We start from the raw sequence: 13,534 nt of genomic DNA on the forward strand, positions 1-13,534 counted from the left end.
TGAGACAGGAAGCAGACATTTAGTTTGTCTATATCTCTTAGTGCATTAAAAAAAAACTATTAATTGAGGACATACGTTCATTCTGCCTTTCCTTTAGAGGTTCAAAGAAACCCTGTGAGTTCCTTTTGCTGAGAGTGGATTTGAATTTGCATTTCTCTGGTTCTAGTGATCCAACACTTTCTAAGCTCTCATCAACAGAAAGCGAGCATTTTAATTATCATGTGTTGAGTTTATTTCTAATTTTTGTAAAACTTTATAAAGTGATTTATAAAGAAGATAACTAATTCCATGCTCTTAAAAAGTGTTATAGGTCTTAATCACCCCTTTGAACTATACCCACCCAGTAGTCAGTGGCTTTCATAAAATGGAATCACATGATCTGGGGCAACAACAACAGTTTGATCAGTAGATGTTACCCAATGGTGGGTTGCTCTTACCATCGTTACTGGTATGCTGATAGCGGTCTGTTCGTGCATGCGCCGGGCGAGCAGTGTACATGCGCCAGATATGCGCTGTGCATGCATGAACAATCCACCGCCCTTGTAACAACCAGCTGCTTTTTGGGGCTCGCACAGACAGTGCATGTTGTGCACGCATGCACACTTTGCCGTTTCCTATAAAAAAGCTATAGAGTGCAGGCGGGCGGGTGGGCCAAATGTGCCACCGTATCGGTACGCTCTCGGCTGCTCCCGGCCACTACCAGTACAACCGTACCTGCAGCAACCCACCTCTGATGTTACCACACTAAAATTGGATTCTCCATAAATGAAGTAGGAATTTAATATTAAGTCACAAATTCTTAATTTTTACTTATTTCATAGGATTCTTCACTTAACTTTAACCAGATTGGGAAAAAATGAATAAGTAATAAATGTTACTAACCTGTATGGTCCTGCTAATGTAACTGTTGCGTAAGGATCACACTGGCCATTCACAATCGGGAGTCCTTGGCATTCTAGAACTCTAAACAAAAAGACAACTATCACATAAAATATCACAAAAGGTGCTCTTCCAAATTTTTGTTTCACTTCAAAAAAGCAGAATACTACAATACAATAGCAGAGTTGGAAGGGACCTTGGAGGTCGTCTAGTCCAACCCCCTGTCTAGGCAGGAAACCCTATACCAGTATTGGTGAACCTTTTTTGGCTCATGTGCCATAAATGAGGGGAGTGCAGGGGGAGGTCATGCGTGGGTGTGCCGCACCCATAATGCGCGCATGAGATGCCAGCTGACAGGGCAATACCTTGTGTGCCCTGACAAATGGCTCTGCATGCCACCTGTGGCACATGTGCCATAGCTTCGCCATCTCAGCCCTATACCGTTTCAGACAAATGGCTATCCAACATCTTCCAGTGTTGGGGCATTCACAACTTCTGGAGGCAAGCTGTTCCACTGATTAATTGTTCTGTCAGGAAATTTCTAAGTTGCTTCTCTCCTTGATTAGTTTCCACCCATTGCTTCTTGTTCTATCCTCAGGAAATTGCCATATGGATTGACCTTTTGTTATGGAGATGTCTGCAGGTTAAAAAAAATCTCAAAATGGCAGCTTCAATGGTATTGATTGAAGCTCTGCCATGTTTTATGTATGTTCCACGTTGACATATATTAAAAACAAAAAGATAGTTGCAGTAATTGGATATGTCTAGTCAGGGGTGGGTTTCTATACTGGTCAGTACCGATTCGCTGTGCTCGCGCACGCACTGGCCATGCATTGCTGGTGCATGCGCAGTTGACTAAATATGGTTCTGCACATGTGTAGAAACATGGCGGCAACAGCATAAGAGATTAGGGAACTGGTTCAGGGGCATGGCCAGCCTGGGTTACTGCTGGTTCTGCGACCCAGGCCACAATTCCACTACTGGTTTGGCTGAACTGGGCCAAACCAAGAGCAATCCACCTCTGGTCTAGTCTAGTAAAAAAGGATTAGGGACAACATGATAGCAGTGTTCCAATATTTTAAGGGCTGCCAAAAAGAAGAGGGGGCCATCCCATTTTTCAAAGCAGATAGAAGATAAGACAAGAAACAAAGGATGGAAATTAATCGAGGAGAAAACCAGCCTAGCACTAAGGAGAAATTTCCTGACAGTGAGAACAATTAACCAATGGAAGGGCTTGCCTTCAGAATTTGTGGGTGCTCCAACAATGGAAAATTTAAAGAAGAGATTGGATAGCCACTTTGTCTGGAATGGTATAGGATCTCCTGCTTGAGCAGGAGGTTGGGCTAGAGATCCTCCAAAGTCCCTTCCAACTCTGTTATTCTGTAGCTCTGTAAGCACTGTCAAGACTGACATCTTGTCTTTTTTTACTGTACTTTGCAGATGCCCCTATTTTGTTAAAACTGATTTTTGGTGGGATTATCTAGTTGGATCACAAATGTAATAGAGGTAGAATAATAATCAGATAAAATAAACTTTTATAACCATACTTTTAAAAAAGAGGGAGGGGTTAAGATGTTCTTCAAGATATATGTATTGCAGAATAAAAGACATTAGAGACTTTTTGCACTGTAGTCTTCAGTCAAATGTCACGCGAACAGAGAACCAAATTCAACATGCATTTGGATAGAAAGCCAAAAGAGAATCTCTCTGCACAACCATACAATTATTCATTCATGTGGAAATCTATAAATGGTCACGTAATTAATGTCAACTGTATGGCCCTTAAAAGGGGACAACAATCTATTGGCTTTGAGCTCAAGAAAGGCAAGTTATGAGCTCATTCTTCCCTACCCTGACAATTATGAGGCCCTGGTATTTAATTAAGAAAAGGTTTGTTTGTTTTTCTCTTTCTGTTTTCATGTTTTACTAATCTCTAAAATGTAACTAACATGAAAATCTGATTAAATTAATTTCATCATTTCTTCCTCTCATTAAAGGAACTTTAAAGCTGCACATGGGTTCTTAAATTCCACCAAAGTTTTAAAATGCAATACACCCAGACAACTATAATATGGATTTCTTTCTTAAGCGTTTTACTTTTTCTGATGCACTTCCTGACTCACTGCATTCCGGGCTCACTCTCTCTGAATAGAGTGGCATTTAAGAAAAACTATTAGGAGGAAGTAAGGGAGGGAGGGAACAGGAGAGAGAGCGTGGGTATCATTCTGTCTTTATTCATGGTGTGGAATTTTCTTTGCAACAGCACTCTGCTCCCATCTCACCTACATGTGAAGCAGCACCACAACTGTAGCATCCTTGCTGGTAGGGAGATGAGAAGATCACTCATGTGCCTCATGGGCGCTACATCAACGCAGAATGAAATCAATAGATTACAGAATCTGGGGAATCAAATAATGGTCTCTCCAGAGACTATTTGGCCACTGTATAATAGGCTCTTCAGCAAATCTCTAATGTTTCCTCACATTAGCAAAAAGAATTCCATCGAAGAAACCAGTTCTGCTTCCTAATCGGACTCGTTTTCTATTAACCCCAAATGTGTTGCAGAACCATCGGGTACTAACGATATTTTATTTGCAAGTTTGTAATAATAAGTAGAACATGGTCTTTCTTGACTAAACTCTATTAAGTTACAACTGCTACCTCCTAACCCTGATGCTGCCTAAGGTTGATGGCAGTTGAGGTCATTCTCAAAACCATGTTCTTACGTTCTCCTTCTGTCCTTCAATTAAGAGGAAAGTGTATTATCAGTTTTACTGGCCTCACAGCCTGCCTTTGTTGTGCTTCAGTAACTAGCCTGGTGATGTTGCTATGCTCATACAATGTTGAGTAGTTTTAGATCAGCAATGATGGGCTTCCAGTCATTCTTTTAACCAGCATCATAGATGAGTGACAAAAGAAACACCAATATCTCCACTATATATCATTGAATGGAATTGGGGGTTGAGGCACTAATTTTTGGAAGGAAAGGGGATTGTTTGACAGGTATATTAACCTTCCATTTCACTGACCATTTTATTCTCCAATTAAACTGCAAGCAACTGGAAGAGCTGATTTGAAATTCAAAGCTGAGACGCCTGAATCAGAGACTTGTCAGTGTTATTAAATCACCAGATCTTTATTTTCTTTCTTACTCCTGAACACAATTTCTCCCAAGAAAATGAGTGGTTTTTGTGTGCTTGTATGTCTCAGGTACTTTCTCTTTTTTGTGATCTCCCAAATAGCAGGACTCCTGGGTGACAGAGCTATCAATCTCATGGATTGCAATGTAAAAAGAAAAAGACTAGTTGTCCATTCTCTTTTACAGCCAAATCCAAAATGGCCCTGCAGGCACAACATCCAGAAGCCAGATGATGAGGAGGCATTTCCTCCATAGTCTAGTTGGGCCAACTGGAATTGTACAGATTCCTTCCCCAACCAGGTCATCTCTGGGCTTTCCCCTGTAATCACCTAGAGGCAAGTTGACAAGTTTTCTGTTGGAAGAAGATCAAAAATATAATTTCCAAACCAGAACAATAAAGGTTGGTTCTAAGTTGACACTATGGGGATATATCCCTCAAAAACAGCTAGTCTTCATGCCAAGGTAAGCAAAATGTGAGAATAACAAACTGGAGGAAGCTGTTTTAATGCCTGGCTTTGGCATTAGTCAACTGAGACTACTATTTGACTGCTAGAAACTGAACAGCTGCAGGAAAAGGAAGTATTGCTTCACAGGTAGTTTAGCTCTGACAGAAATCATCATAGGCTGTCCCAAACAGATCCTACCTGGAGAGAAAGAAATCCATTATAAGTTCTGTAGTAATGCTTTTTTTATTCCAGTCTTTCCCACCTCCTCTGGAAATACCAGTTTGGAGAACAATATTCTCAAATTTCTTGTGAATCAAGAAAGTCTAGTTCTCCCTCTTTCATCCAATTTCTCAGGCTCTTCTGACCATCTCAGCATTTAAACACAGCAATAGCAATAGCAATAGCAGTAGACTTATATACCGCTTCATAGGCCTTTCAGGCCTCTCTAAGCGGTTTACAGAGAGTCAGCATATTGCCCCCAACAATCTGGGTCCTCATTTTACCCACCTCGGAAGGATGGAAGGCTGAGTCAACCCTGAGCCGGTGAGATTTGAACCGCTGACCTGCTGATCTAGCAGTAGCCTGCAGTGCTGCATTTAACCACTGCGCCACCTTGGCTCTCTTTACATAGCTCAATGAATTTTTTAGGTTAGAACTTCCAAAAGTCTCTCAGGCACAGTTTCATTAGTTAAAAATCTTCATTACCAACAAGCATGAAACTAAACAAAACAGGTGACTGAACACTGCCAGTGTGAAGGTGCAAGTGGCTCTGATATCCATAGTAGTTCAAACTCATAGCAATTTCCTTCTGCCCTTTCCACAACTTATAGGAACCGGTAATCCTCAAGTTACAAATGTAATGGAGCATGTCAATTACATTTGTAGCCCAAGGATTTGTAGGAGTGAATCACATAACTTGAACATGATCACTCCCTGCTTTTGTCCAAGCATTCACTAATCAAATGTGTGGGTCGTTAAGTGCACATGAGGTATCTCAAGGTAGTGAAGGCCAGGGGGGAGCTAGCGGAGGGGCACCACTGCATTCAGCCACCAAACGCCTCCCCCCACCCTTGAGAGACCTTATTTTCTTTTTTCCACCCCTTTGGGTTCCAAGCTGCTTTGGCCTTGCCTTCTCACCCCATCATCAACCACTAATTTACCTTTGGTGCCACATTTGAGAACCCCACACTTCCCAAACTCACATCTTATGTGGCCTTGGGTGCCGGAGTCCTTGTCTAGCCAGGCAGAGAAGCGCCAAACTGGTCTCTCCCCTTCCCTGCTGAGTGTAGCCCTGCTCAGCCACTTACTGAAGTGCTGAACCTGCCCGGGTTTCACAAATTGTGCCACCAAGGAGCTGGAGAAGATGGCCTGCAATCACCCCACTCCCCTCACTTGCCAAAAGCACTCCTCCAAATTGTAAGAGGGGTCCTAAACAATCCTACTCTCCAGCTCAGTCGTGTTTCACTGCCATCGCGGAGCTGGAGAGCTTGGTGTATCACCCATCTCCCTTTGCTGGCCAAAAGCATTCCTTTGCTAAATTGCAAGAGGGGCTCCTAAACAAACCTGCTTTCCAGCTGTGTTGCATTTCTCTGCCGCCACGGAGCTGGAGAGCTTGGTACTCCACCACCCAGCTCCCCTTGCTTTGTTGCACTTGCTCCTGTTTGGACATGAACGGAAAGAAACCACCCAGAGGAAGCTAGCTGCCCAGTCTAGCTTCTAGATCAGAAGGAATGAGGCTTGGCTGGCCCAATTCTTTGTCTCCTCCCTATGGCCTTGCTGCAAGAGCTCCTAAATGGAGTTTTTGCACAGGTGCAGAGAGCAGCAATGCCTTGCAGCTTTATTCCCAGCCCCTCCCTGTAATCTGGAACCAGAGGCAGCCCAGGGAGGGTGGGAGGCTGACCTCAAATGTATGGGTGAAGCTGCTCTTTGTGCTTCGTTGCCTTGTGACTATTAGGCAAGCAAATACCAGGTAATCCTGGTTCCTCTCCAAGCAAGAATGGAACAAGGAATACCTTCCTTTGCCTGACCGCTGCTCTTGGCCATGCCACTTAAAAAATGGAGCCATCCTTCCTGACAACCAAGCACTTGAAAAGACCATTGTTATGTCTGAAAGCTTCACTGGCTCATTGGAACGATTAACTGATTAATCTTACAGCATCGAATCAAAGTGCTCATACCAGGCATTTTAATCAGGGACTGGAGCTTTTATCTGGGAAATAGTATTAAAGCCCATGACAAATTATAGTAGCCCAAACAACTCTGTCCCCACTTTGGGACAGATTAAAAAGCTTTCCCACAAGATAAACCTTGGCTTTCTGAAAGTCTACAGAAGTTAGCTCCTAAACAAACCTGCTTTCCAGCTCCATCACATTTTTCCCTGCAGCTTAAAATGCTCTTCTTTTGCTGGAGGAATGGAAAAGCCATGTTGCAAACAGAAGAAATGTGCAGAGAAACCAAAAAAAAGTTTGTGGAACTAAAAAAAAAATTTCAATCAGACCTTCCAACTCCATACAAAAAAAAATAAGATCTTGCGAAGTTGGAAGGTCTGACTGAACGTTTTTTCAATCAATCAGGAAAGGGGAGAGGCCAGCCAGGCATGTCTCCACCTGGCTGGGCAAGGATTCTGCCTGGCTGGGCAACGGCTCCGGCACCCAAGAGAATGGGGCAAGCGTGGGCAGCGCAAAATTCTCAGGCACAGCACCAAAGTAACATGTTGCAGCATCTCTGCGGTCAGTTTGTAAGTGCGAACAATCGCCGTGATGTTGCAACATATGTAAATTTGGGACCCGGTCGTAAGTACTTTTGCCAGGGATGTCATAACTTTCAACATTCGCTAAGTGAATGTTCATAACTTGAGGACTACCTGTAATTGTCTTATGCTAGGGGACCTTGAAACTGAGTGGTTGTTGACTGTTTATGTAAGTGAAAACTATGATCTGAGAATCACCGGATATTAGCTTACAAGCCATGATTTATGCCTTTTTCCCATTCAGGAAATAATAATCCTCTATTGTAGCTATTTTATTATCTGAAGCAATATTTGAAGGACACATCCATTATGCTTGAAAAACATGAAGAAACTGTGTCCCTGAAATTTGCATTTGCTGGACAAGTGTTCCTTCACATATGCTTTGAGACAGATACAGGAATGCCTTTCAAATAATCATTGACAAGAAGCAATTCATCCCTAATGGCTTCACAGGAACCAATCTTGTGTTATAAATCATGAAGCGTCTCTCAGAATGATGCTTTGAGTTTGTAAAACACCAGCTGGGATACTTAGTAGAGGAAGCAGAGGGGAAAAACCTGTCACTTATAATGCGGTCTTAAGACAGAGAGTCAATTCATTAGTAGCTGAATTGTTTTATGAGTCGATTGTGAAAGTGCTCCAAGCTTTTCTTTTCTTTTCTTTAAGAAAAAGACCATTCAGAAAATCCTTCCATTCATATTTGTTACTATAAAAACCCAGATTCCATTTTCTCCAGCGAAGACGTGATCAGAATTTTAATGAATGCTAATGTATAAAGAGATGTCAAAAGAATGACTTTTATGTTTTTTAAAAAGCAACGGAAGATCCGGCATTTCTGTTTATATGTAAAATCTCACGTCATACTTAAAACTCTTTTTGCACAAGTTAATAATTCATGAACAAGGAAGTGATGTTTCCAAATATTTAGAATGAAGGGGCAAAAAAAAGGCTACGCAGCAGCTTTAGTCAGCTAGCCTTAAAAACAAGGTAATTGTGTAAGTCTAGAAAGTGAACGTGACATATAAAATGTTAACAAATGAAAATACTAGTTGCATAAGTTAGGTTAAAGATTTCTCATTAAATTAAGATAGCAACCTATTATAATACTGGAAACAGGAGGAGATGTAAAACACTGGAATTTTTAGTGTATGGTTAATAGTAAAGAAATACAAAGAGGTCAAAGCAATGTTATAAGAAAATCAAATGATTTGACTTTAGTGTCATTTAATGAAAAACAATACATCTTCAATATCTGTTAAATTTGTTAAAATTTGTTTACCGTAGTTAATTTTCAAGAATAGTAAGAGAGTAAGAACCCATGGAATATTAAACAGAAGGAATTATTAGAGTCTACTTCCCTAATCCCAATTAAAGCAACTACTGGTATATACTTTTAAACATACAGTGATATTATAGATCATCCTTAGGGAAATTTACTGAATGTATGAAGAGGAAAGAGGACAAGAAAAAGAGGAACACAATAAACAAACTGTATGATCTGAGGGATTATAACTCATCTATGAAGGATAATAAGGCAATCTCCTAAGCATATCCATGAAGGACTATCCATTTCTTGGTGAGTAAACAGAGATTACGTGAGGAATATAAGGTAGCCACATTCCAGAGAATGCACTCACTGAGCAAATGAACAGAAAAAGTAAACAGTGGAGTTTCTAATAATTTTTTTCCTTCAAGTGAACTCTACATATTTGGCTATTTTGGGAGCTTGAAAAGAGAATACAAAACAAAATCTTTCTGCTGTAAAATAAAAGAACAGGAGTTTGAGTTGAAATCTGCTATATTTGTTCCTATTTTAGAGCAAACAGGAAAATATAAGCTTGTAGAAGTTCTTGAGGAAAAGTCAAGGACTGGCATTTTGGTGGAAGTAATAATTATCAAATTTGCACCAAATGTGATAGCTAGTAATACCTTAGAAAGAAAAAATAAAATGTATATATCTTAAAAAGTTAGAGAAACTGGCTCAAAGTAAGAGATAAAATTTATCAGAAGCAAGTGCAAATTTCCTCACTTAAGAAATGAACAATAAATGTACACATTTAGAATGGGAGATACTTGGTTCATCAATACTTGTGAACAGAGGTGGGTTGCTGCAGGTTTGCTTCATGCGCACTTTGCGCAGAACATAAAAAAATTACTAGGAGAGAAGGAGGAGCCACGTCGTGATGTCACAATGTGCGGTCTCAATACTCCGAGACCACCGTTGACACTTTTGCTGCTGGATGGTCCATTGAGACCTAAACCGTCCCGCAGAGATGGTGATCATGAACACAAAGCCTTGCTGGTCTCAGGGATGTCACAAAATCCCTGATAGACCCAAGGGAAGTGCTTCAAGCTGGCGGTAAACAGGCAGCCCCCAGGCTGATGAAATCAGGACGCTCCGGAAGGAAGGAAGTGAAAAGAGAGAGTGAGTCCATCTGTTGAGGTATTTTTTCTATTTTGCTAAAGACTGCCCAAAGAAATGTTTCTTTAAAGCCAAATTAGATCCTTAAGTAAAAGAACTGAGTGGCGAAAATAATCCTATTTGGATTGCTGTAGAAAGTTTTTTTTTCTTTGTAACTATTTTTTGTAGATTGAAGTGCTCGTAACGTTTTTCATCTCTCCTCTTAAAGTGAACAGATTGATTTTTTTTTCTGCTTCTTGTTGCTTTATTTTTTGACTTCTGAATTAAAACCTTCCTTCTTATTTTAACAATTCTTCCTACTACTTGTTATTAAATCACATTAAAAGAAATCTAAAGAACTTGGTTCCCTATAAGCCAGAGATAAATATTAGAAGGTGAAAATTAACTGCCACTTGGAGGTCAGAGGCTAGGGTTTTTGAAACAACATATCTCTTTTCTTTCCTTATTTGATTTCACTAACTTTGTGGCTGAAGGGTTTGCAACTTGTTTACAGAAACTGATAAAGAACTAAGGGCACGAATTGTTTTCACAGGTGCCTCTGAGAATTATTTTGGCAGGGGAAGGAAAGAAAGGGGGGAACAGAACCTTTCTCCTTTGAAGAGCATAAAAGAACTTGTGTTCAAGTCAATCTAAAATAAAAAATAAAAGAGGCTTGGAAGGCTAGAGTTTTGGAAACATAAATCAATACTTAGATGAAATTCCAAAATATCTTGGCTAGAATTCAAAATCTATTGGAAGGATATGGGAGAATTGAGAAGAAGTTGGAAAGACTAGTCTTCCTCACAGCAAAAGGTGATGGGGTTGGAGCCCCAAAAATTAAAGGGGAGAATGAAGATATAGAAGATAAAGATAAGAAAATAAATGAATTTATTAATGGAGCAAATGTGGGTGAAAGTGGAAAGAAGAGAATATGGAAAAGGGAATTTGACGAATTGGAGTTCTACCCCAGATTCCAGGACACAGAAGGAAAAAAATACTAATGATGATAGACATAAGAAGAGAATTTTTTTCAGAATCAAGATTGACAATTAAAGACAAGCTAATTTTAGTAGCAACTGGTGGGCAACAAGATTATCTGAGAGACCCTTCAAGCAACAAAGTGCAGAGAGAAGTCTATAAAAACCTTATAAAGGAGATAAAAAGAAGACTGATACCACAATTGGCAAGAGAGATAAGACTGTTTTGTTATTGGAAAGATACAGGTTGACAATGAAAGTTGATAATAAAAAATTAGTTGATTTTGGTGATTAATAAGTAGGAATTTTGTAACTCTTAGATTCTTTTAGATTGTTATTTAATGTTTACTAGCTAACAATTAATTAACCATAATAATAATAATGAAATGATAATGGATACAGCATGATGATATATACATGTATTGGCAATTTAGTAAAAGAAATTTGGATATAAATTGTAAATTGTGACTTGGGAAAAAGACCTATAAATTTTATTAACAAATTTTCATTTAGATCTTGTTATAAAGGTGCAAGGTTTTTTTGGAGGGGGCTCTGATGAGAGGAGATGGAACATAAATAGTAAATGATTTTTAGCCAATTATAGTAACAACAAGGAAATGTCAATGGACATTGTTCAACAATATATACATGCTATGGTATTGGCAAAAGTAACTTGGATATAAATCCTAAACAGTGAGTTCAAAGTGCGGAGAGAAGTCTATAAAAACCTTATAAAGGAGATAAAAAGAAGACTTACACCACAATTGGCAATAGAAATAAGATTTTTTGTTACTGGAAAGATATTGGTTGATAATGAAAGTTGCTAATAAAAAATCAGTTGATTTTGGTGATTAATAAGTAGGAATTCTGTAACTCTTGAATTGTTTTAGATTGTTATCAAATGTTTATTCGCTAACAATTAATTAACTATAATAACAATAAGGAAATGATAATGGATACAGCTTAATGATATATACATGTATGGTAATCTAGCAAAAGAAATTTGGATATAAATTGCAAATTGTGACTTGGGAAAAAGACTCTATCGTATTGGCAAAAGTAAGTTGGATATAAATTTTAATCAGTGAGTTGGGGGGGAAAGGGGGGGAAAGGCTTAGAAACTTTATTAATTGACTTTTATTTAAAAGATGCTATAAAGGTGTAATGTTATTGGAGGATTTTTTGAAATAGCTAATGAATGCCATTATGTGGTTGTGTCTTTAAGTATGAATGATTTGAGGTAAAAGCATGTTCAAATAATTGTAGCCAAATGAGAATTGTGTACATTGATAGTAAGATATACCAAGATTTTTGACTTAAAGTGTATAATCTAATATGAACTATAAGTAATAACTGTGGAAGAAATGCACAAAAGTTATCTGTAACCAATTGACACGCTTTATACAAGATGTAATGAGGGATGATTCTTTTTTGTTTTTGTTCAATTAAAATAAAATTAAAAATTAAAAACAATTACTAAAAAAGATGCCGGCAACGGCATCAGCAACCGGGGAATTGGTTTGGGGTGTGGCCAGCCTGGGTCACTGCCAGTTCAGGCGACCAAGGCCAAAATATCACTACCGAACTGGTGCGAACTGGTAGCAACCCACCTCTGCTTGTGAAGAATTTTTATCGAATGTTTACTAGATACAATATATGAGTTAGCAATAGTTGTAAAAAAGGAAAGTTCAGTTTTAGGCAACAGAATAGCTATTTCCAAATCATGGGAAAGCTAAAAGTGTCCCAGTCAGCACTTTTATAATACCAGAAAGATGTTACATAGAAAGTTAATTCTTGTTTTGCATTGCTCAAGAGTGCAAGATGTGGAATAATGGATTTAACTTACAGGAAGTGAATGTCAAAAACGAATTTCCCAACATAAAAATAGTTTGGTAGTAGAATAAATTATCTGGAAGAGTGGCAGTTTCCCTTTACTGAATGTGTTCAAGTAGAAGTGAGACAGACCATCTGTCAAGGATGTTTAATCTGTAATTCAGCCCTGACAAGGAGCTGGATTCAATGGCCTCTCAAATCCTGATTTCTCCTATGCCAATTGCCATTGTCTGTATGTATCTTTTTACTAGCATAATGGTATATTTGACGAAAGACTAATTTTAATTTTTTGTTTGTCTGTTTATAAAATATAAAATGTACTTTTAAGTTCTCTGTCATAATTTAATGAGATACCTATTCATAGTAGAGAGAATAAAAATTTCCCCACACTGGAAGGAGGATAGAATTCCAACAGCATCAGATTGGGAACGTAAACTTGGAGAATATACAGCAATGGTAAAATTAACAGTATATATTCACAACAGAAGTTAAACCAAATTTAAGCAAAAATAGTTCCCACATATACAGTGCATCACAGCAAACACAAACATTTGCAGGCTTGCTTCCCAGGGGCCCCAAATGTTTATAAATCTTGTAAATTAGCAAAAGCCCAAACTGGGAGAAGGTAGAAACTAAGTAGTCCTTTTTTTCTTTTTCCTTCATATTACTCTTCTTTTTCATTTTTTAATTGCCAAATTTACAAATTCATCTCTTTTTTGCAACATGAACAAATAATATTAAGTAATAATATAGAAGAGACCTTAATACTAAGTAATCCGCTTAAGACAGAAACCTATATTGTCACAACAAATATTTTGATGCAGTCTGCAGGCTTTTTAATGTTGGATTCAAATTTGAATAAACAAGCTAAATAATTTTATGCTCCTTAACATTGACAATATAAATTATGATTAATTCTAATATAATAGTTCTATCTTTTTTTATCTTCAGTAGTCTTAAGTTATCTAAACATCAGTGTTAATTATATTTAGACAATATTGTAAAAATACTACTTTATTGAAATAATGTTATGTATTTTGTATATTTCAAAATAATATAATAAAAATATGATAATTTTTAAAACTATGTGGAAACATCGCAGAAATCTAT

The 13,534-nt window shown here is 38.3% G+C and overlaps 1 protein-coding gene across 1 annotated transcript in view; it reads right to left on the minus strand.

Annotated features, from left to right (window-relative positions):
* Window positions 1-13,534, minus strand: part of RASA3 (RAS p21 protein activator 3) — a 141,085-nt gene that overhangs the window by 46,678 nt on the left and 80,873 nt on the right. The window contains exon 6 of the mRNA XM_087726821.1: window positions 883-963. Coding sequence (XP_087582947.1) covers window positions 883-963 — 81 coding nt within the window. The remainder of the gene's footprint in view (window positions 1-882; window positions 964-13,534) is intronic.

Source organism: Thamnophis sirtalis, unplaced genomic scaffold (genome assembly GCF_051295495.1).
Source record: "Thamnophis sirtalis isolate CommonGarterSnake01/CBP01778 unplaced genomic scaffold, rThaSir2_p1.2 scaffold_12, whole genome shotgun sequence".
Taxonomy (NCBI): domain Eukaryota; kingdom Metazoa; phylum Chordata; class Lepidosauria; order Squamata; family Natricidae; genus Thamnophis; species Thamnophis sirtalis.